This window comes from Ambystoma mexicanum, chromosome 5q, assembly GCF_040938575.1.
Source record: "Ambystoma mexicanum isolate Mex_15411 chromosome 5q, UKY_AmexF1_1, whole genome shotgun sequence".
NCBI lineage: Eukaryota > Metazoa > Chordata > Amphibia > Caudata > Ambystomatidae > Ambystoma > Ambystoma mexicanum.
In genome coordinates, this window is record NC_090933.1 from 1,257,645,583 (window position 1) to 1,257,666,955 (window position 21,373).

The 21,373-nt window shown below is 44.1% G+C and overlaps 1 protein-coding gene across 1 annotated transcript in view; it reads right to left on the bottom strand.

The window, feature by feature from the left end:
- The window catches only part of GFUS (GDP-L-fucose synthase), a 153,532-nt gene that overhangs the window by 97,826 nt on the left and 34,333 nt on the right, over positions 1 to 21,373 (bottom strand). Inside the window, exon 3 of the mRNA XM_069621769.1 lies at positions 2,481 to 2,595. Within this exon, the coding sequence (XP_069477870.1) occupies positions 2,481 to 2,595 (115 nt within the window). The remainder of the gene's footprint in view (positions 1 to 2,480; positions 2,596 to 21,373) is intronic.

Below are 21,373 nucleotides of genomic sequence, written 5' to 3' on the forward strand. Positions count from 1 at the left end.
AGGAGACCCAAATGCACTCTGATGGTTGGCTTGCTGACTGTCCGGCAAGGACAGCCACCCTGCTGGGTGAGTGGCAGCTAGGCTGGAATGAATGGGAGAGAACTGACTAAAAAGGCAAGTCTCTTGGCTTGGAAGGTAGAGGCGACCACTGGAACGAAGGAACCGAAGAAGAGGTTGAAGAGGACGGCTGCTGCTACTCCCGAACCGTTGGTTTGCTCGGTGAAGCCTTGTTGCAGGTCCGAATAGCCAAGTTTGCATCGACAGAGAAGCCCTGCAAGGACTACTTCTCCCTTTGAGTTGGTAGGCCTAATCAACTCCCAAGTAAGCCACCTGGACACCCATCTCGGAGCTGGTTGCATTTCCTCAGAGTGCTGCAGGAAACCTTACAGCCAGGGAGAGGGACACCAGATTGTGTGCATTGCTTGTAAGCTGGCCTAAAGTGTTTGGAAGATCATCCAGACTCCAACGACGTCGGACCGACCGACCGAGCCGGACCCTCCTCAGCTGAGTGCAGGACCTCAGAAGCAAGGACAGTCCACCTCGACAGCCAGGCCCAGGGTTGTTACCAGTGCGGTAGCTGAAACGCGAAACAGCCACTGAAATTGAAGTTTGCCAGTTGCAAGCTTTTGACTGACCCCAGTGCAGGAGTCCCAACGTCCTCCCTCTTGTCCCCACGACTGAGGCCCAGGAACAGCGAGATCTGCAGGAACAGAAGTCATCAGCTGCATCTTTTTCTTCATTGTAAGATTGTAAAACAAGACTGAAAGAACTTACCTCTCACTGCCAAAGTGCTTGAAACCTAATCAGCCTGTGACCCAACATATGATTCTTCTTTTTATCAACTACTCCTAAGAACTTGTGCAGAGACTTTTCCGTTTACTTAGCAGAAATGCTTTATCCTATCCAAGACTTTAGCCCATTGACTTTGGCCTACCCTATTGAATTGACCTCTGGTGAACTCAAAATATCTGCACTGTCTAAGAATAATTATAACCTTTTATGTTCTAATAACCTTTGCCTTTTACTCCTCTTGAAAAGTATTCTGAATGCCAACAGTAAGATATTAATGTCCCCAGCACCCTTGTTACTAAAGTTACCTGTAGGTATAGGCTGTGCCCGAGGGCCATCCCAAAAGTGTCTTGTCGGATTCAGAAACTTAAGAGTCTACAGTATTAGAAGTATATGTGTGTGTTATTATATGATTGCCTCCTTCTAATTAATGTTTTATAACTGACTGATAAATAAGCATTTATCCAAGAAACCTTGAGTGTAAGTTTATTTGAACACCTGTGATTGTAGACCTCGGTGTAACATCATTACTGCTCACATTCCCCTCTGGAGATAATCCTGGCTGCTCAACACGCTACCAAAACTGTGCATTACAGACTTATACCAAAGGGTTTGCTTACACGTGCAGTCTTAGTTGTGTGTAGTGTTCCCAGAGCGTACTGTACTGCATACAAACTTTGCCTAACACCTTCCATACTTGGGCCGGGCACTTTCCACACAGTTACCTTCGATATAAGCTGAACCCTGGGGACCTGGCCGGAGACGCACGCCAATTCAGGCTGCCACCATCCAGCATAACACCCCCCCCCCCTTCAGCACTGACAGCTCTATCAACTCCACACCTTGCTTTCCTTCCTACTGCAATCAGCTCTGCAGTCGGGGGCCCTGGCAATCCAGATATTTAACACTCCACACCCTGGGTGCAGGTGCAAAACTAACACCTGGCATCCCTTTTCCTTTCGCGGGGCAGTGGGTCTTCTCTTCTGCACCCCCGCAGCAGCTTACTTGACCTTCCCATACCAGCATCTCCAGTTCTTGCCCACTTGAGTACTTCCTGAAGACCAGCTTGTTGGCAGTATTATAAAGGATACTTTGCAACTATTCAGGTAGGTTATTACGCAAAGTTTCTTTATTGAAGCTACATCAAGCTGCTTAATAGGAACCCACTTGCTCCCATTTCCAACTGCCTGGATTAGAACACCACTCATACATCAACACTCTCACCTCATTCTCTCAGACATCACGCATTCCAGACAGCCATCAAAATACTCCACAACCTTAACATTCAATGTTTATGTCACAATTGCAGGTTTGCTTTTGCACCAGTTAACCTGGGAGTCAAACTAACCATGCTCTGCTAGGATCAAAAATAATTATATATACATACATACATAAATACATACATACATACACACTCCCTCCCCCTCTCCCCCTCCCCCTCCCCCTCCTAGCCTGCCCCACCCCTGCCTTACCTCCCTTCCTGGGGAGACAGTGAGGGGGAGAAAGAGGGTCAAATAAAAACTAGTTCTTACAATTCAAATAATGTCTCTGGAATAACTAGGGACATTGAATATAGGAACAACATGGTCTAGGTCTTAGAATTCCTTTGGATTCAAGCTTAATCAAGTAGAGTAATCCCTCCCCCACCCGAACACCAGGACACCGGAGTCTAGTGCAAAGGAAACACTCACCCAGAAGTCCAGGTTATACTTCATGTTTCTGAAGAGACCACCCACCATGGCTGCCAGGTGGATGACATGGGTAGGTTTGTGCAGGTCAAAAAGTGCCCTGGTTTCCGCAGCATTCCTGTAGATGCACAAATATAAAAATTGAGGTCAGCCAAGCAGCAATATGAAGCGCTTACTACCACTAAGGCTGAGCTAGGAGCAAGTACAAAGAACAAAGAACTAATCACAGAATTTTGTCTAGGAGAAGATCTGATGTAAAAATGCACTTTAAGAATGTATGGGTCAGTAAAACAAGCTCACCCTCAAGGCTACTCTGAAATGTGCAACCTAGATTGTGCACACCCACGAACTCGAAGGCAATCTTAGAGCAATGAAATATCTAGAATTCCAAGGGACACTTACTTCCAAATGGCTGAAGTGGTTCACTGAGAAAAACAAAAAAAGGACAGAACTGCTTGAGATCACACTTAAGGGTAATTTCATTAAATAGATTTAATCTCATTAACTGAACAAAATGGAACAGAGCATATGCAAATAAATTGTGGATGTTGCTTCAAAGAGGCGCAGTCCAAAGCAAACTGCTAAGCTATTATCTCAAAAAATATAAAAGGATTAGTTTATAAACAAATGAAAAGGCACTGAAGGAAAAATATTTACCAAAACTATTCAACATAAAAACTCTTAACTGCATTTGTGCCCCAATTACTAAAACCTTACATCCAGTCCTACGCGGTCATGAAAGTCTCACCCGTAAAGCCATCAATCGTGAAAGGTGGTTTCAAAACAATCTTTCCTTAAGATTAGGTGTTGGCCCGCAAGCAGCCCCAAAATGTGCTTTCTTGAGTGTCTATTGGGAGGTGCAGTTTGAGTTGATAGGCCCAACGGACTCAATGACACATCTGGGTATAACCATCACCCTTAGTGGTCGTTGAGAGAATCTTATTATTAACCACTGTCATCATTTTTTGGCTGTCTGCACCACTACGGAAGTGGACCAAGTATATAAAAGTTAGCCTAACTCTGCCCAGAGGGAACAGCCCTAGGAAAATTGCTATTTCATGTTACCACTGCACAGGAACGCAAGAACCCCTTTATGCAGCCACAAGATCAGCTTTGGATTTTTCTCAGTATATTCTTTAACTCATCAACCTGCTCACTTTCTGGTGGCTTGCACTCGTCACATTTATAAAAGACCAAAGATTAATATAGTAAAAAAATAAATAAAAATAAAATAAAAAGGTTTGCAATGAAATGCCATCAACATGGGGGATATCTGTCTCATGCAGGGACCTGTCACCCTTAGTAAACTGGGAAAACAGACTGGCAAACTGACAGCTCCACAGAGACAGAACTGGCAAAACATATGTGATGTACAAAGACTCTAGAAGCAGTTTTCCAGAGCTGCCTGCTCACAGAAGGATCTTCATAAACTTTAGTATATTAAGAAAAATTCATTTTTTGTTTAAAAAGTGTAGTCAAATCATTAGTGGTCAGATGCTTTACTGTATAGATGCCATTCAGGGGAAGAGGCGGACTATTAAATCTGCCAATGCATTTCGGACACGAGTCAGTTATCAGGGCAATGCATGCATGTACACCATTTAAGAATAAGCAAGAATCCACAATATTAGTTAGAAGACAGATGTGTCAAACAATATACAAAAAAAACAATGCACAAAGAGAAGTCTTAACAGCAAACATGGATGGCAGGTGGGTAACTGGAGGATCAGGAACTAAGTAAAAGAGAAACGTACATTTGTCCACACATACATTATTCAAGACATGACCAAATCAGTCAATCCCTCCACTTTTGCCTAGACATACCTTTTTTAAACCAATTTATTAAATATTAACAGAAAAAAAATCAGTGTAACAAAGAGATACAATAGACAATTATCCATACAATAATGAAAAATATATTGAGAAAAAATAACAATAAAATTCATTAAAATAAAAAAAATATATATATTTACAAAAATAATAATAAAAATAATAATAAATAAATCAATAAAAGGGGGCAGAAAAGGTGTGATGCAAAAGTCAAAAAGCAATAGCAATTCATAACATTGACCTGAAAACAACCTTCTAGAAAACTTTGCCATAGCAACAAACCAAGAAGCAAAAGACATGAACATTATAATGAGTAAATTGAAACATGCACGTCTACATATCTGAATACAGGTAAACTCGACACAGGAAGCTCCAACGACTGACTAACCCTTATCCAAAAAGGCCTTCCATATTTTATCAAAAATACATCCTTCCCCAGTCACAGAATATATCACATTTTCAATATTGCTCGTGCGATACATCTCCTCCATCCACATGTTCAACGTCAGGTGAACATCTGATTTCCAATTTCTCAGGATCAGTTTTTTCGCCATCATAGCCCCACGTAAAATCCATGTAATCTGATGTTTCCCTAAGTCGTCCAGCATGGTGGATTCCCCCAGTATTTCAAAGTCAAATTCCAAATCTGCATTGACAACCTTGTTCATCATACTCGTCACATCCGACCAGAAATTCCTCACCCTGTGACACTCCCATAGCATGTGTTCCATAGTGCCACGAAAGTGACCACATCCCCAACAGCTGTCTGACTCTGTTAAATTTCGTTCCTTAAGTCTTACTGGTGTCCAGAAAACTCTATTCAAGAGCATTACTTGTCTGGATCTCTCTCCAACATTCAGGGACATTCTTTTAATATGCCTACATAAGTCACTCCACCTCTCTGCAGTCATCTCTTCTCTCAGATAGCAAGACCATTTGTCCTGGAGCTTCGCATTAGCATTAGTGAAACCACTCAACATTTTATACATTTTAGATGCTGAATGATCACTTCTGTCAATCTGTTGAATAGTTAGAGCCAAATAAGAGATAACCAAAGATCGAATGTTCACAGCTCTCCTTAACTTTCTGTATTCGCCATAAGTACCTGTAGGTAAATCAAACTCTAGTTTCAAAATCCGAAATGTTTTCCAAGTGGTCCCATCGAAAAGATCTTCAACTTTAACAATCCCTGCTGCGAACCACTCTGGCCAGAACAAGGTCTTATTGTTCAGTTTGATATCCGGGTTCAACCAGATTGATGACATACCCGTTTTACCAGGCATAAACCCAGCAGACTGTTCATATGATCTCCATGTGGTTCTAAGGAAACTTGTTAGAACAGAAACGTTTTCCCGATCTGTCGTGACAGTGGAAAGGAGAGCCCGAGGGTACAAGGGGCCAGCACCCTTTGCCTCAGCCACGGCCCATTCATCTTCCATATCTTCCAAAAAGGGCAGGACATGCCTCAATGAAAATGCTTGATATAGTTCGAAATTTGGGACATTCAATCCCCCTCTGTCCTCTTGCAGCTGCAACTTCCATATTTTTAATCTCGGTGCCTAGACATACCTAATCGCCAAGATGATGGTTACTAGAGATCAGTAACCGCTACTATCAAAAGCTTGCCGGCTATGGATGGAGGCATAAAGGCTGGAGACTTCTCCATTGTTCTCCCTTTCGGGACTTCCCAAGGATACCCTGAACTTGGCCAAGAAATCAAAATGCTGTTAACATTGTGTCAGACTCGCACTCCGCTCCTTACACTATCCCCTCTCGATGTGTCACTCTTCTGTCATCGTGGTGCTCCCCCACTCTACCTTGTCTCGACTTACCCTCTCTGGTTACACCCCTCCCCACTACATACTTTTTCCCACTCCACCCCTCTCCCACTGTACCCATCACCTGGATCTATACTCTACCACATGGATCTGCTTATTTCTTACCACTACCTGCATATAACCCTCCTCCTACTTCACTCAGTCCTCACCACTACGCCCACCGTACACTCATTCACAAGTCTCCATACGCTTCTTCCTCAGTCCTCTCTCTTTAACCTTTAACACACTTGCCAAACTAACCTCTTTGCAACCAATACCATACACTAATACAAAATGCCTGACCTGGACTATGCCACATCTCACTACGAAATCTTCAGTACCCTGCGTCTTCATGCAAACTCTCCCTAGTCTTTCGGGCCACCTCCTAACCTCACTCCCTCAAGCCACACCCGGTCTCATTCTCTCCCCTTTCATATTGAATTACTGCAGTCTTCCCCTCGGCTGCAGCGCTAACCTGACCCAAGGGCAAATCTGTGCCTGCCCTTTCCCCCAGGGGCTGTGTTAAATAGGTGAAGGTCCAACCCCCTTTACGGCAATTTTGTTTGCAGTTTCTGATGGCGTGGTAGCAGCCAGGGGCTCGGGCTGCTTGTTCTCCCTGTGGCTTACTTCATATGCTGGTGAGTTTTGTTACAATTCGGTTTGGGGAGGATTTCTGTTTCTTGCTGGTGCCCCTGCAGTCTCTCCTCACCATTTCCAGTTAGTTTTTCATTGCCTCATCATTCTCCTGTGTTACATTTGGAGTGGTGGGTTGGGTGTGACCTCATTTCAGTTTGGTAAGAAAATTCCCATTCCCGGTCTGTTCTGGATTGTGTTCTCTTGTCTTCAGTCCAGGTTTTCCTGGTGCTCCCCAGGGCATGTTGGAGTTCTGAAATGGGAAAAGAGAACACTGGCCAGAAAAAGTACTGGGAGGCATCACGTGACAGAGTGGTACCTTTAACATATTTATCACATGAGGTAATAACATATAGTACAAGAGGGGGGTAACAGGAACTGCCTCCCCCACACCCAACTCTTTCAATGCACTCCTGTGAGGGGTCCCTGTTCCCGCTGCAAGTGTCTTGGCCCTGTCCCGATCACATACCCAATGTGTAATGTTTGCAAGATAAAAGTATCCCCCCCTTGCACGGAAAAGGCCTTTAGGCACCTAAACCGAGAGTGATTTTATTAGTAGGTAAAGGTCGGGACACAGGTATTTTGGGTGCCAGTGGACAAGAGAGGAGAATGAATGTTTCAAGCAAGAAAATATTCAATAGGGGGTGGCAATGAAGCCATCTGAGGTGTGGGAGGTGGGGAAGAGGGGTTGACTAGGGTGTTCTTGCAACACCACTGCCCTCTTCAGTTAGTTGAGGGCAGTGAGGCTAAGTGGCAGTCAGTGTGAATGGCAGCCAAAGGGCAGTGCACTGGAAAGGTATAGGTTTTGGAAGTGGCAATCAAGAAAGCTTGGAATGATGAGTTGTCAAAGTGGTCAGTGAGGAAAGAAGTTCACTGCAGAGAGATTGGGTGGTTCCAGAGGAACAAAAGCAAAGTCATGGTGTCAGTTTGCTATCCATGCCTTACTAGATGACATCCCAATATCTAGACTTTTTAATAGTGCTAGATATCAAATCACACCATTCACCATTGGGGAATTCATGCAAGTTATCAAAGAGTTCTCAAGAAGCAAAGCCCCTGGTCCAGATGGACTAACAGCGGAATTCTAGAAGTCATATGGTGCAATGCTAGCCCCTCACCTACTGCAGATTTGGGAGGAATCCGAGAACTTTACAACTCCCAGAGACGCTCCGTGAGGCCACCATTACGATACTACTCAAACCTGGAAATCCCAGCAATGACTGTGGATCATATATGGCAGTCACTAATCAAGGTGGACACTAAAGGTTTTGCGAAAATTTAAGCAAATTGGCTACTCCCCCTGATGCCTTATCTGGTTCACCACGACCAGGCGTACTTCATTCCGGGGAGGGCCACCACTCTAAATATTAGGTCTTTTTTTTTACCATGTCCCGCTTATGACCCGAAGCCTCTGCGGCTGCTTTAACACTAGATGCGCAGAAGACGTTGGTTAGGGAGAATATTCTCAAAAATGTGCCAATTCCCCTTCACCTTAGAGACCCCCAGAGATTTTGCAGGATTCTGAGGATTTTATTTTTTTACCTGGAGAGAGTGTGACCCTTTTCCCCACTCTCTCATGGGTTTTGAAATGTGTTTTACTCTCGTGTTTTCTTTGGTTATGGATTTTTAGACAACTCCATAGGCGGCATCTTTTCATTTGTGTCACACAGCACCCTCAGTGCAGTGGCACAGGGAAGCCTTTCAGGCTTTCCCAAGGTTTAAAATAACTTCTCTAGGATAAACTACTGTTTCCCAGAGTAAGTAAAGTGAAATTGACTTTACTATTCTTTTTGAAATTCCTAAACCTAGCCCATCCTATCTTACAATAGAGTGTTGGAGGGGTTACTTAGTATCCAGTGTGTCTAGATAGTCATGTAGCAGTCAAATGCTACCCTTTCCTCTTGAAATGGCTGGTGGCAGTAGTTTTACAACAAACTCCCATAATGTTTGTCAACCGCGAACACCGTTAGTGTTAAATCATGGGAGCCATGTTTTTCAAGATGGCGTCTGTGCCCCCATTGTCTAAAACAGATCCCCAGTCTTTTTTTGCCATTTCTTTTTTGGAAAGGTCCTTCTAGAGTTTGTCTCTGCGCACCAAACCTAGTTTGGTCTTCTTCATTCGCCTTTGGTGGGCTTCAGGACTGAAGACTGCCTCTGGCGCCCAAGTGTCTGGGGCGGGCAGGAAGTGAGGTAGGTGCCTGAAACTCCCTGTGCTTAGTCTCCTTGGAGACCCAAATGCACTCTGGTGTGATTGGCTGGCTGACTGTCCGGCGACGACAGCCACCCTTCTGGTTGAGTGATAGCGAGGCTGGAATGAATGGGAGAGAACTGAATAAAAGGCGAGTCTCTTGGCTTGGAAGGCTGAGTCGACCACTGGAACGAAAGAACCGAAGACGAGCTTGAAGAGGATGGCTGCTGCAACTCACTGGACTGTTGGTTTGCCCGGTGAAGCCCTGCTGCAGGTCTGAATCGCTAAATTCATCTCAACAGACAAGGACAACTTCTCCCTTTGAGTTGGTGGGACCAATCAAATCGAACCGTAAGCCACCTGGATACTCACCTAGAAACCGTACAACCAGGGATGGAGACACCAGTTTGTGTGCTTGACTACAGCTACTGGAAACGAAGATTTGCCAATGGCCATCTTTTTGAACAGTCCCATTGCATTGCAGTGCAGGAGTCACCCTAAACCCAACGTCCTCCCGCTTCTCCCCACGACTGAGGCCCAGGAACAGCAAGATCTGCAGGAACTGCCAGGAACAGAAGTCATCAGCTGCAGCTTTTTCTTCTTTTGTAAAGGTACTGTAAAACTAGACAAGAGTACTTGCCTCTCACGGTGAAAGTGCTTGAAACTTTCCCAACTCACAGGCCTAATCAGCTTGTGACCTAGCATATAATTTGTCTTGCTACAAACTACTCCCGTTAATCTTAAAGGACATTTGTACCGCGCACTATCACCACCGGAGTGGACCCCTGCCACTCTGGCGGGTCTGAAAGAGGAGGAGGAGAGGTTGAGTTAGTGGGAGGAAGCAGGAAAAGTGCAAGAGAGCAGTGATGTGCTGTTGGCGGCCTCAGCCCGGTGGGTCCGTTGGCTGGGCCTGGGGTGTTTTACAGTCGGTAGTCGTTGTGTGCTGTTGTGCAAGTCTATGTGAGGTTTGTTTGTTGTTGCAGTGTAGTGAAGTTTGTGCGGATTGCTGCATTTTAGGCTTGTGGTTGGTTAGAGTTTGAGAGTTGTATGCAGAGGGGTGAAATTGTTAGTGGATTGGTTAGTTGGCATTGCTGTCCTTGCAATTATGTCTAGGTGTGATGCTTGCTATCATTCACTATTCCATCGGAGTATAGCGCTGGTTAGTTTTCAATATTCTGGCCCCTATTATCGCGCTTGCGATGGTTTCTGCACTTTTCTGTGATATGAGTGGCCTCAGGTGTGACAATAGTTTAACATAGTAAACTGAAGAGGATACAGCCGAGGTCACATGAGGCTTCATTTTGAGAGTCTGATCGAGAGTAACTCCCAATATTTTAGTTTTTGGGAGTGGACTTATATCATCCCCTAGCTTGAAAGAGCTATAGGAGTGATCTAAAGCCTTCAAAGCATATGGGCTACCTACAATCATTAGCTTTGTCTGGTCCTATTGAATGCAAGATAATTATCCAACATCCATTTCTCAATTAAGCTGAAGACATGGAAACCCATGAGGGGAACTACACATTGGGTGTCATCTGCGTTGATTTGAAAAGACAACACCCTCCTGCTCCAACATGTGGAAGAAAGATGCCACGAAAAGATTATAAATGCATGGTGATGTACTAGCCCCCTGAGGGACTCCATAGAGCACTGAAATTGGGGCTGCTTCTGCAATATCCGAGCAGACACTGCCATGTCTGTGTTCCAGGAAAGATGCGATCCAAGATGTGGCACGGTCTGAAAAATTGGCGACTTCCTTGAGCCTAGTGTTTAGTATAGAGTGTTCTATTAAATCAAAGGCCGCGGATTGATCCAATGATATGAGAGCCCGCTCTTACCCATTTGTGTTAATAACCTGGTTTTAAACTCCAAGAGCGAAGTCTATGTTCGGGATTTCTGAATCCCGATTGAGGAGAATGCAGGATAGGAAACTGGTTCAGGTGTTCGGCAATTTGATGATATGCAACCCGATGCAGTATTTTTTAAAAGAAAAAGGAGTATTCGAAATAGGACGAAAGTACAATGGATTGTCCCTCTGCAAACCCGGTTTCTTAATAATTGGGGTAACCGTAGTTTGCTTTAGTTCCGTTGGTACTTTCCACTCTATAAGTGAGGCGTTAACGAAAGTGCAGACTGCTTTAACTATAGATGGGGCGCAAGTCTTAATTATCATAGATGCACAAGCATCGCCTTTCACTGTGATGGTTTCATCTGTTCAATGATTTTTTCTAAATCAAGTTCACTTCTTGGGTGAAAGTTAAAGATAGCAATATCTATGTTCCTTTTAGATACCTTAGGAAGGACAATATCCAAAAAATGCAGAGTTCTGCTTCTTTTTTACAAGCATTGTTGATCGGATATTGTGCATCTTATTTTGGAGTCCGCCTTGGATAAGTTGACACCACTCCTTGTGATTTTTTTCTGCTAGACCTAACTGAGCAGGTGTAATTTCCTGTTCCTTGAATATTTTAAATAATTCTTTGGTATCAGATTCAGCATTACTTATGCGATTATTATGAAAGTTTCTTTTCGCCAGGAAGATGGCATTTTTGTAAACGCTGCCTGTTTTCTTATATATAGCTAATAAATGTGATTTATTTTCGTGTTTCCATGCATGAAAAGCTTTTATGGACACAGATTTTAGTTTTCTCAGCTGAAAACCAACTCTTTTTATATCTTCTTTGCATGTCTTTTTCTGTTTCAATGGGGCTAATTTGTCCGATATACTGATCAGATTATTTGTTAAAGCTATGGCCATCTCTTGAACCGTCAGTTCTTTTTCTGATGAGAAATCCAATGAATTTCCATTCAATGGCTCGATATTAGCAACTGTTAATTGCTTTGTGTTACGAGACATACTTCCTGGTAGTTTGTGGTTCTTTTTAAACTGCAAAAGGTACCGTTATGGAGATGTTTACAAAAAACAGGTCCGACCGTGGGCATATGCTAGTACTCCCCTCGCTACAGGTACTATTTAAAACACAAAGCCAAACCAATATGTGACCCAGAACATGTGTTGTGATGTCATATGTTGGATGAATCCTAGATTACTACGTGACTGTTGTAAGTCTGTGGCCCCCTAATCATGGCTAGAACCTAACCAATGATTAAGAACTCCCAGAATTATAGAATGTTGAGGTAAGTTAAGCTGAGGTAGCAGATAGTTGCCAATTACTTCCGATAAGTACATTTTTAATGAGGGAGGAAGATAAATTAGAACAAAGTTAGAAGTGGCTTCTGCATTCATGCATATTTTTATGTGGATGGAATCGATCCCCCTCAATAGTGAGCCCAGCTGTTTCCCAGACTGTTAAGGCATCCTTCAATATAAAGGCCACCCAGCCTACTCTACCTTCCAACCTTTCTTTCCTAATCATAGTATATCCTGCTGAAATAGCTACGTTCAATAAGGGAGCCGCAGCATTAGATCCCCATGTCTCTGTGAGAGCACAAAGATCAAAATGTTTATCCTCTATTAAGTTTGCTATATTAATGGCGTGTTTGACTAATGAGCGTGTATTTAGAAGCATACAGCGAAAACTGGTTAAAGGATTAGTTACACGAGTATGCAGTATCACAGTATCACGAATAGTAAGTCCCTTAATCCCTGGTGATGCATCAGTAAATGGAATCGTGTCAAGTACTAAAGAAATAGCTTCAGCAACCTTGTATGTCCGGGGATCAGTATTAGGTGTGCCATTACCCTCACATTATCGGCCATAGTTGCATATTTAACATTGAGTTTTAAAGAGACTACATCATCTTCAACACCCGACGAGGTGAGTTTAGTAACTACACTCGCGGTCGTTGCACGTATGTCAATTTTCATTATTTCCGCTGCAATTACCTTGAACACGTCCTCAATGCCAATGACTTGTCAGGGAAGAGGGTAAGGTCCCGGACTGTCGCAGACTGGCTTGTGGGTGCAGGCGCATTTGCGCCGGGGTCGGGGTTAAGATGAGCCCGGAACTACAAATTCCCTGGGATATGTAGTTCTGAAAGCTTTAGTAGTGCGTGCAGAGTTCAAGAAAGATTCTAGTCGCACAGTCAAGGATTGCTAAATTAAAATACAGGTACAATTCACCAGTGGGAATTTAGCCACACTACAACCGTACTGACTTGATTCCTGCTGCGTTTGAAGTTAGCCACACTAGAATTGTAATGATTTGGTTAACACTGCTTTGGAATTTAACCACACTAGAACAGCACCGATTTAGCATCCGATGTTTTTGAACTTAGTCACACTAGAATTGTACCCATTTCGTGGTTTAATTTTAGTTTGGGCATGCGCCTCTGCAATCCATACACCTGTACCAAAGCAAACGAGAAAATACAGATGAACCAACAATAAAGCTACTCAACACCCAGAGATCACCCAAAACAAAAAACCAATCCCTTTTTATTTTCCACACCCTCACACTCATGTACTATACACGTGCAGAGGGCTAGTGAATCAACCCTCCAAAACACACAAACCACGCATCCCTCTCTCCAATCCTATTACAAACTCAATACGTGCAGACAATCAACTCCGACATTGGATGCCACCCTTTCAGACAGCCCAATGCACAAAGCACACCTAGAAAGCTCACACGCACAGACAACAGTTTGTCCTGGTTCTGCACGCATCAACAGATGAGCACAACCTCCATCTTATCCCTCTGTCCCTCACTAGCCAACCTGATCCACTTTTCTTGAGCCAGATGAGCACCCGAGACCACGAGAATGGCAGCAGTGCGCCGTATAAATCACCATAACGTGACTTTGTTTTGACTAGTCCCCGAGAAAGAACAGTGCTCAGCAAACTAAAAGAAACATTTTCATCTCATTTGCTAGTGCCGTTTTTGGGGTTCTGCAAAGTGCAGGGAATAGGCTCAGTGCAGGGAATCCGCTTGTGGCTTCGCCCATATCCAAATTTTAATATAAAAATGGAAGGCATGAATCCCCAAGGATTGTGTCCACTCTTGATTGTGAAAAGGGCAGATGGAGTAAGTAGAGATTGTCAGATATGGAGACCACTATGTTTTTACATGACATCCAATATTCGATCACAACGCTGTGCACCCTGTTGCGTTCCTGTCAAATTATCTGCATTGTGCAGACCCAGGCATGCAAACCTAGGATATGCTCGGGTTAGCATGCCTACATACCCTCTATATGATAAGACAGGATTCAAATGAGGCTGTTTGGCGTTAAGCCACAGCTTTCCAGGCTACTGGTCAGATGCTTTTATGTCCAGTTAAAATATGCCTACTGCTGTTTTAAATGCATACTTCCTAATTTTCCCCTCAAATGTTGTTGCAGGCCTTCAAGACACTGAATATTTTGGGTTTCTATTTAGCTTTCTGCTCTCCAAGTACCAATGTACAGAGTTGAATGCTGTTAAGAAGGGTCAAAGTGCTCCAGACCCATGCGTAGTGCAGACGACTGCCGGTGGGGACACAAATATCAGTTAAGCCCCAGCCACAAGGGCAGTCCGGCACCAAACAGATGGGCAATTCTCCGGTAAAGGTAGTGAGGTGGTTGTAGACGTCCAGAGTGAGAACCACCCCAGAGAACAGGTTGTTTGGCCTGGTTTGTTCTCAGTAGAGGGTCTACCAAGATCTGTAAATGTACATGACTACACAGCAAGTGACTGCAATGGAGCCATTTCTAGAATGTCAGAGGTCCTTTTGTGGCAAAAGAAGTGCAGGGCCCACTAATTGGCTCATGTATTCACATTCACCGGTGGTGGCACGACAGAATGTTCCAGTGCCAGCCTCTTGTGCTCTAGGGCATGACAAATAATGTTGTGGTGTGCAATATGTGAATAGTCACGATCATTATTCCAGAACATGAGCCAGGCTTTTTACGAATAGCATAGAGCATGACCGACTCATCTCTAAGGACTTATCCTGGAAGATAAGGCACACCTTTTCTGCAATCTAGGTACTTGATCACATATCTTCCTCAGCTTTGGGTGGTACAAGTATTAGGCATTAATGATTGGCTTTCCCCATCTTGAATGGAGTACAGGTACCAAAATACAAAGAAAGGTTTGCCAAAAAAAAAAAAAAACTAAAAATCATCGCTCTGGTTTTGCAAATTTCAAGACCGACATGACAAAAGAAAATGTTTAAGATCTTCGTTTCACAGGTGCATAGAGCTCATTATTGAATGATTGATGGTACAAATAATAACTGTCTTGAGACTAAGAAATGGTGTGCCATGTCTATGTACAGAATGAAGCTGGCAAGTGACTTTATGACTGGCTAGTAGCTTGCAACTTGAAATATTTACCCCCGATCTATGTAAAATGTGCAAAAACAAACCTTTGTCAAACATCATGAAAACAAAAGGAGATAATTTAAAAAGGTTGGTTTTGTGAGTAATTGTCTTGACAGAAGGCACACATTTGAGTAGCTAACTTTATGAGGGGCCATAGAAGAATATTCCCACCACAGTACCGATCGTCTAATACCGACACTGGTTAATCCCACTCGCCCATATCAAGCTAACAAATGTGCATGGATCGACTAACAGAATGGTAGATATGCAAACGTAGCACTCTAGTTTTGCTGGTCACTTTCCCTTCTTCCACCAACTCCGCACCCCCCCCCCCGACCACATCATTCTTCCTTCTCGAACAGTCCCTTCAGAGATAAAATGCATAGACTGCACATGCCTTTGTAATCCCAGATGGGCGGACTGGAGAAGGTGACGCACATCAGCTTAGTTTTAAGAACCTTAAACTTAATCCAATCTCCTTCTTGACCCAGCCGAAACGGGCTTCAGACCCCCCCCCCCCTCTGAAGAACTGAGCACTCCCTTGTATTGGCTTTGGATGACAGAACAGCGGACGCGGAAGGATGTGCAGCACCCATCCTTCTCGACCTATCTGCCACGTTCAATACCACTAACCACGCCATACTCGCAGACAGGCTACACTCCTTAGTAATCGAGGGCTCTGTTCGAACATGGATCTCCTCCATCTCAAATCACTTGCAGATCATGCCCCCTGCCCTCCATCTCCTGCCCAGTGCCAAGACGGGTACCGCAGGGAGCTTCCACGTTTCCCCTCCTCTTCAATAATTACCTTAGCCCTCTTCCAGGGCTCATCTGATCTCATAATCTCATCTGTTACAACTAAGCAGAAGACACCCAAATCATCCTCAAGATCCCAAAATCGCCAGCCTTCACCAACCTGGACCTCTCCTCCTGCCCTTTAGATATCGACCACTGAATGACAACCAACCACCTCCTCCCCAACCGAGGCAAAACAAATCTTAGTATACGGCAAAACCTCTCATCTTCCCCCAACCAACCCCATGGCCATAATCCCTGGGGGAGCTCCCCCCACCCCTGGCAACATCAGAGGGTTTTCACAGAGGTGGATGCACTCTGACCTCCAATCTATCCCTCTCCAAACACTATGTGCCCAGAACCAGTTTCTTCCACCTAGGCACCCTCAGGCAAATCTTCCCATACCTCACCTACCCACACCGAATCCCTGCCATCATCCTCTCCCGCATAGATTACGCAAACTACCTTTATTGAGACATTGCAGCTGAGAAAACTCAAAATACAAAATGCTGCTTCCTGTCTACTCAGTGGCCCCTCTCCTAGAGAGGATACTAGCTTCACACTCAGAGTCCTACACCGGCTCCTTTTGGGCGACATACTACCTTCAAAGCCATGTGCATCACTCAACACCAAACCCAAATTCCTCCAGGATAAGCTTGTATGCCCAATCAACCCACCAGGAACCCCAGATCTAGCTCTGCCCTTCTCCTAGTTCTCCCCCCATTACAACTGCAGATTGGGAGGATACTCCTCCATCCAAGCCCCTGCCATCTGTAACTTGCTTCCTCTCCACCGGTCCCACAAGGAGAACCACCCATCATTCAAAAAGGGCAACAAAACTTGGCTATTCCCTACTATAACCTAAATTCTTCTTCCCCACCCTATTCCATCACCATAGCCCCATGCCCAAGCACCAGCCTCACTCATCAAAACACCAACAAGTCACGTTACACATTAATCACAGACAACCTCTCATACACAAACCCACAGACTGATGCCAGCCGTTGTCGTGGCGGCCTGTCCTGCTAACTCAACCCCATCCCAATCATTGCACATGATCACACATCGGCCCTGGGGCTCATTCACCCAGACTGCTGCACTCAGGCTACCAATATACAATCAACAAACTGTCTGAGGGTAGCTTGTTCATTACCAATTAAAGGTTGCAGGACAGCCGATCAAGACATGAATTATGGACTGGGGTCCCGTCCATACACCAGTCTTGGCTACACACCTATAGGAGCCACACTGGTACCCCTTCTCTTGTCAAATATCTAAGGGAATTGCCAAAAAGCACTCGGAATGTTTGATGAGAAAGATTGTTGTGGGTAGGAAATGTGGTGCACCAAACTGGATTTTTGAGGGTAGGAAATGTGACCGACTTACATTTCTTTTTAGGGGTAGTAAGCGCGACACACTTAAATGGATTGTTGAGGGGGTGGGAAATGTGGCACCTAGAAAGATTTTGGGGGTAGGAAATGTGACACGCTCGATTGATTTGTGGGCCTAGGAACGGTGCAGCCCTCTCTCGCTAATCTAACCATTTATGCAGAGGTTTTATAATGATATCCCCAGCACTTTGACAAACTTAAAAGACTGTCACAAGGAGCCTGAAGTTCTTTTAGGACAGTCTGTTAATTGCGCCAAGAAATAATCAAACTGCCCCTTCGGTGCTTGAATATCTGTCAGAATACCTGCCACTGTGCCGGGTTCTTGGCACTGGATCTGAAAGTTTAGATATTATCCAGTTTATAAGTTTACCAAACGTGCAAGGACATCTATGGGGTTGTACCTAGATAAGCGAGTAGCCTGTATTGCAACAAGAAGAAAGCACACACAGGTTGACATGCATTACACGTAGAGCATTTACACTGTATAATATTTAGCCCGCCATGAAGGTCAAAGATATATGTTGGTAACCCTCAATTCAACTTATAGCGGCCTAGGTTAGCCACCAACTCACAGCGGTTATATGCAGGTATCTGCGATATTGCACTTAGTAGACCCCCTTGGTTAGTATTTGTAGAACTTGGAAGATACATAGTAAGACTATAGAGGTAACCTGCATATTGCCTTGAGCGAATCCAATTATCCTAGTTTCTATGTCAGCCTATTGGTCCCACGGAAAAGATGTTCTTGGACAGCAACTCTATTGCGCTTGGTAGGCTTGAGGGTAGCTTGTCCATAGTGCCTTGAAGTCTACAAAGGTAGCTGGCTTGTCTTCCCCATGAAGACCGGATGACACAGCGACAAAGAAGGTATGTATAAACGCACCACTTGGTGGACACCTGCTGTGATCCATCCACACACTTTAGAATGCAGCTCCGACGATGACAAATATCGGTCTAGCTGGTCACATGAAACACCAGACCCGTCTCAACACTACTGCCATTAGAATATAGCGACAACCTATGATCAATTTTCAGCCGAACTGAGTACACACTGACCCTACTGCACTAGCGATCCGCAGTGACCTCCCTCAGCTCCACCAGACGTCTTGGGTAGCTTACTGGAGCCTAGCCAGTCCTCCTAAATCCTAAACCTGGCCAAATGCACACACATCGTTAGACCTCTTAGAACTTTCCCATATCTAGACTTCGGTCCCCAAGGACATTCCTACCACGAAGTGCTTTGAGGCCATCCAAATGGGAAAAGGGCGCTATATAAATGACTAATACAATGCATCCAATCCAACTAGCTCTTACGGCAAAGGAATGCCTGAACACATCTCAAGCCCATTATACAAGCAACTGCACTACCTAGAAGTACACCTACCAGGTAGTGCCAGTTCTGCCATCTAGTAAACACCTGCATTTCAGCACTACATCGATTTTTCTCACTAACTAGGATGGTCAGGGTAGCATACACCCAACCTTAAAACAACCCCACCCAACCTCACTTTCTTTACTTACCTACCCTCCTGTTGCTGCTTTCTCCAACTCAATCACACATCGCCACTCATCTTCATACCAAAGATGAGGTTTAGAACCCTTCGTAAGATCTACTGTGGCAATTCTTCGTGGCAGAAGACCACTACAGTGGTAATGGGCGCTGTTTAAATGCATATTAAATATGGGGAATTTGTCAGACAATTTCTCCAGTGATCCATTACAAATAATTTCTTTTTTTTAAATTAATTTTTATTGGTTTACAAACAAACCTTTAAAATATCACACAGTAAAACAAGTCCCTATCTGCCCTTCTCAGTCCTATCTCCCCCCCCCCCGCTATTTGAAAATGTTTATTCATTTGCTCACTATTGAGTCCAAACTCAACCGCTTTTCAATCTCGGCTAGCAGAAACGTTAGCGGAATTAGCAATTTCAAGTCCGTTCCGTTAAACATAATCTGCCACCATTCATCTGCACACAGGGACGGATGGTTTAAGATCCAGAGGCCCAAATGGTTTGTTCTTTCAGACCGAAGCTCACTGCAAAATAACAGCAGATGCTTAACAGTTTCATGTTCCTTTTCGCAAAATCTACAGATTGCGTTTAGATTTGCGTTGCTTGCCAATGCGCGAACACACTTTCATCCTGAAGGCATCCAGTCGAAAGAGCATAAATCGTCTTGCATTCGAATCAGGAAACAGTTTGATGTATCTTTGCGTATTTTCAAAGCCCCGTGCTTCTGCTGGAACATCATCTTGGATGCAGCTCTCTGAACTAGTCTGATGCCAGTCGGCCCTCCAGATTTTTTGCCTCGCTGCATTAGGATTTCCATGTAGGGTTTCTAACTTGATGTCAAATTCTGCCATCAGACTTTCACATCTACTAATCCACCTCAACGTGATGTTGGTACTGTTAGATGATGCACTGTAGAATTTCGAATTGTGGGATTTGCTCACAAGATCTTGTTTTCCGAAATAAAGAGCAGGTTCCAGCAGATTCTGGCATGTATTGATATCAACGCTAGCTCGTATCTTATGCAGGCCGTCGCCGTGCCTTTAGGTAGACCTAGTACTTTAGACCAATAGATGTTGTCAAGGGTGTACCATAAATCATAGGAACATCCCAGCGCGTTTTTAGGCTCCATATGTTAAGACCGGGATTACCTTTTGTTGGTAAAATTCATTACCGGTTTTAGGTAAATTTTCCGAATTTCTTTTTCAGAACCAGCGTTTGACTAGCAAGTTGCCTACACGTTTGCGTCGTCTCTGCAATCCATGGGCCATCGTAAATGCTTGCGCTCATCAGTATGCCCAGGTATTTTAAGCTGCTCTATATGCGCACTGGTTATGGTCCCAAATACCAGGTTACGTCTTACTGTTTTAAGATTTTTTAAAAGAAGGATCTCGCATTTATTTGTATTGATCTTTAGATGGTTCAAGGTCACATTCTTGACTGTGTCCAGCTTCCTCTGCAGGCCAATGGGAGTTACATCCATCAGGATCAGATCGTCTGCATACAGGAGCCAACTTAGATGTGTTTTATGTAATTTCGGAGGGAAAGATTTCACAGCATCTATAGCTGCCCCCATGTCAGATATGAATAGGCTAAATATTGCCACAGCCAAGGGACGCCTGGTTTCACTCCCTTGAACGTTTTGATTGCCGCGGACAACATACCAGTCTGATCCAGACAAATTCTAATGGAGGTTTCGGTGCGTAACTTTCTAATTGCTGCCAGTAGATTGTCCGGGCAGCCCCATGCTCGTAATTTCGTCCACAGAAGTTCTCCATCAATGGTGTCAAAAGCATAAGAGAAATCGATAAAAGCGAGATAAACAGTTGTTTGATTTTAAGGCCTCATTTTGATCAGATTCAAGAGCAAAAGGTTTAGTGAGCTTTCTACGTGTTTAACAAAGCCCGCCTGTCTCACGTCCATGTGGTTAGATTTTACAGCCCACTCAACCAATTTACGTTGTAGCATGGTTGCGTATATTTTTCCCAATACATCCAAGTAGTGCTGCTGGGCGGTACTTTTTTGGGCACCGCCTGTTACCTTTTTTAAAAATAGGAACAATTACAGCCGATTTCCAGCACATCAGTGTCTGGCATTGCAAATGTATCCTTTTGAATAAAGCCACGCATATGTTTGCCCATATTTCTGGATGTTGTTTGATCGTGAAGTTTGGGAGCCCGTCCGGGCCAGGAGCTCTGGAACATTGTCACAATGTCTTCTTTAGCGAACGTTAACGCCAAGTATCAGAAGTCTACTTTAGATTGGGCTTTTGACCCCTCGTTTGATTTGTATAAGTCAGAAAAAGGAGATATCCAGTCAACTTCAGTCACCAGGCTGGTTTGTAACACTCTTTGTGGAGCCTTTGTGTTGTTAAAAAAGTCGCCAAAAGTCTCCAGTACTTTTGTTTAGCGACTCCAACATTGCTTTGGCATCATTTTGCAGCATTGAGTGTTTGTGTGTCTTT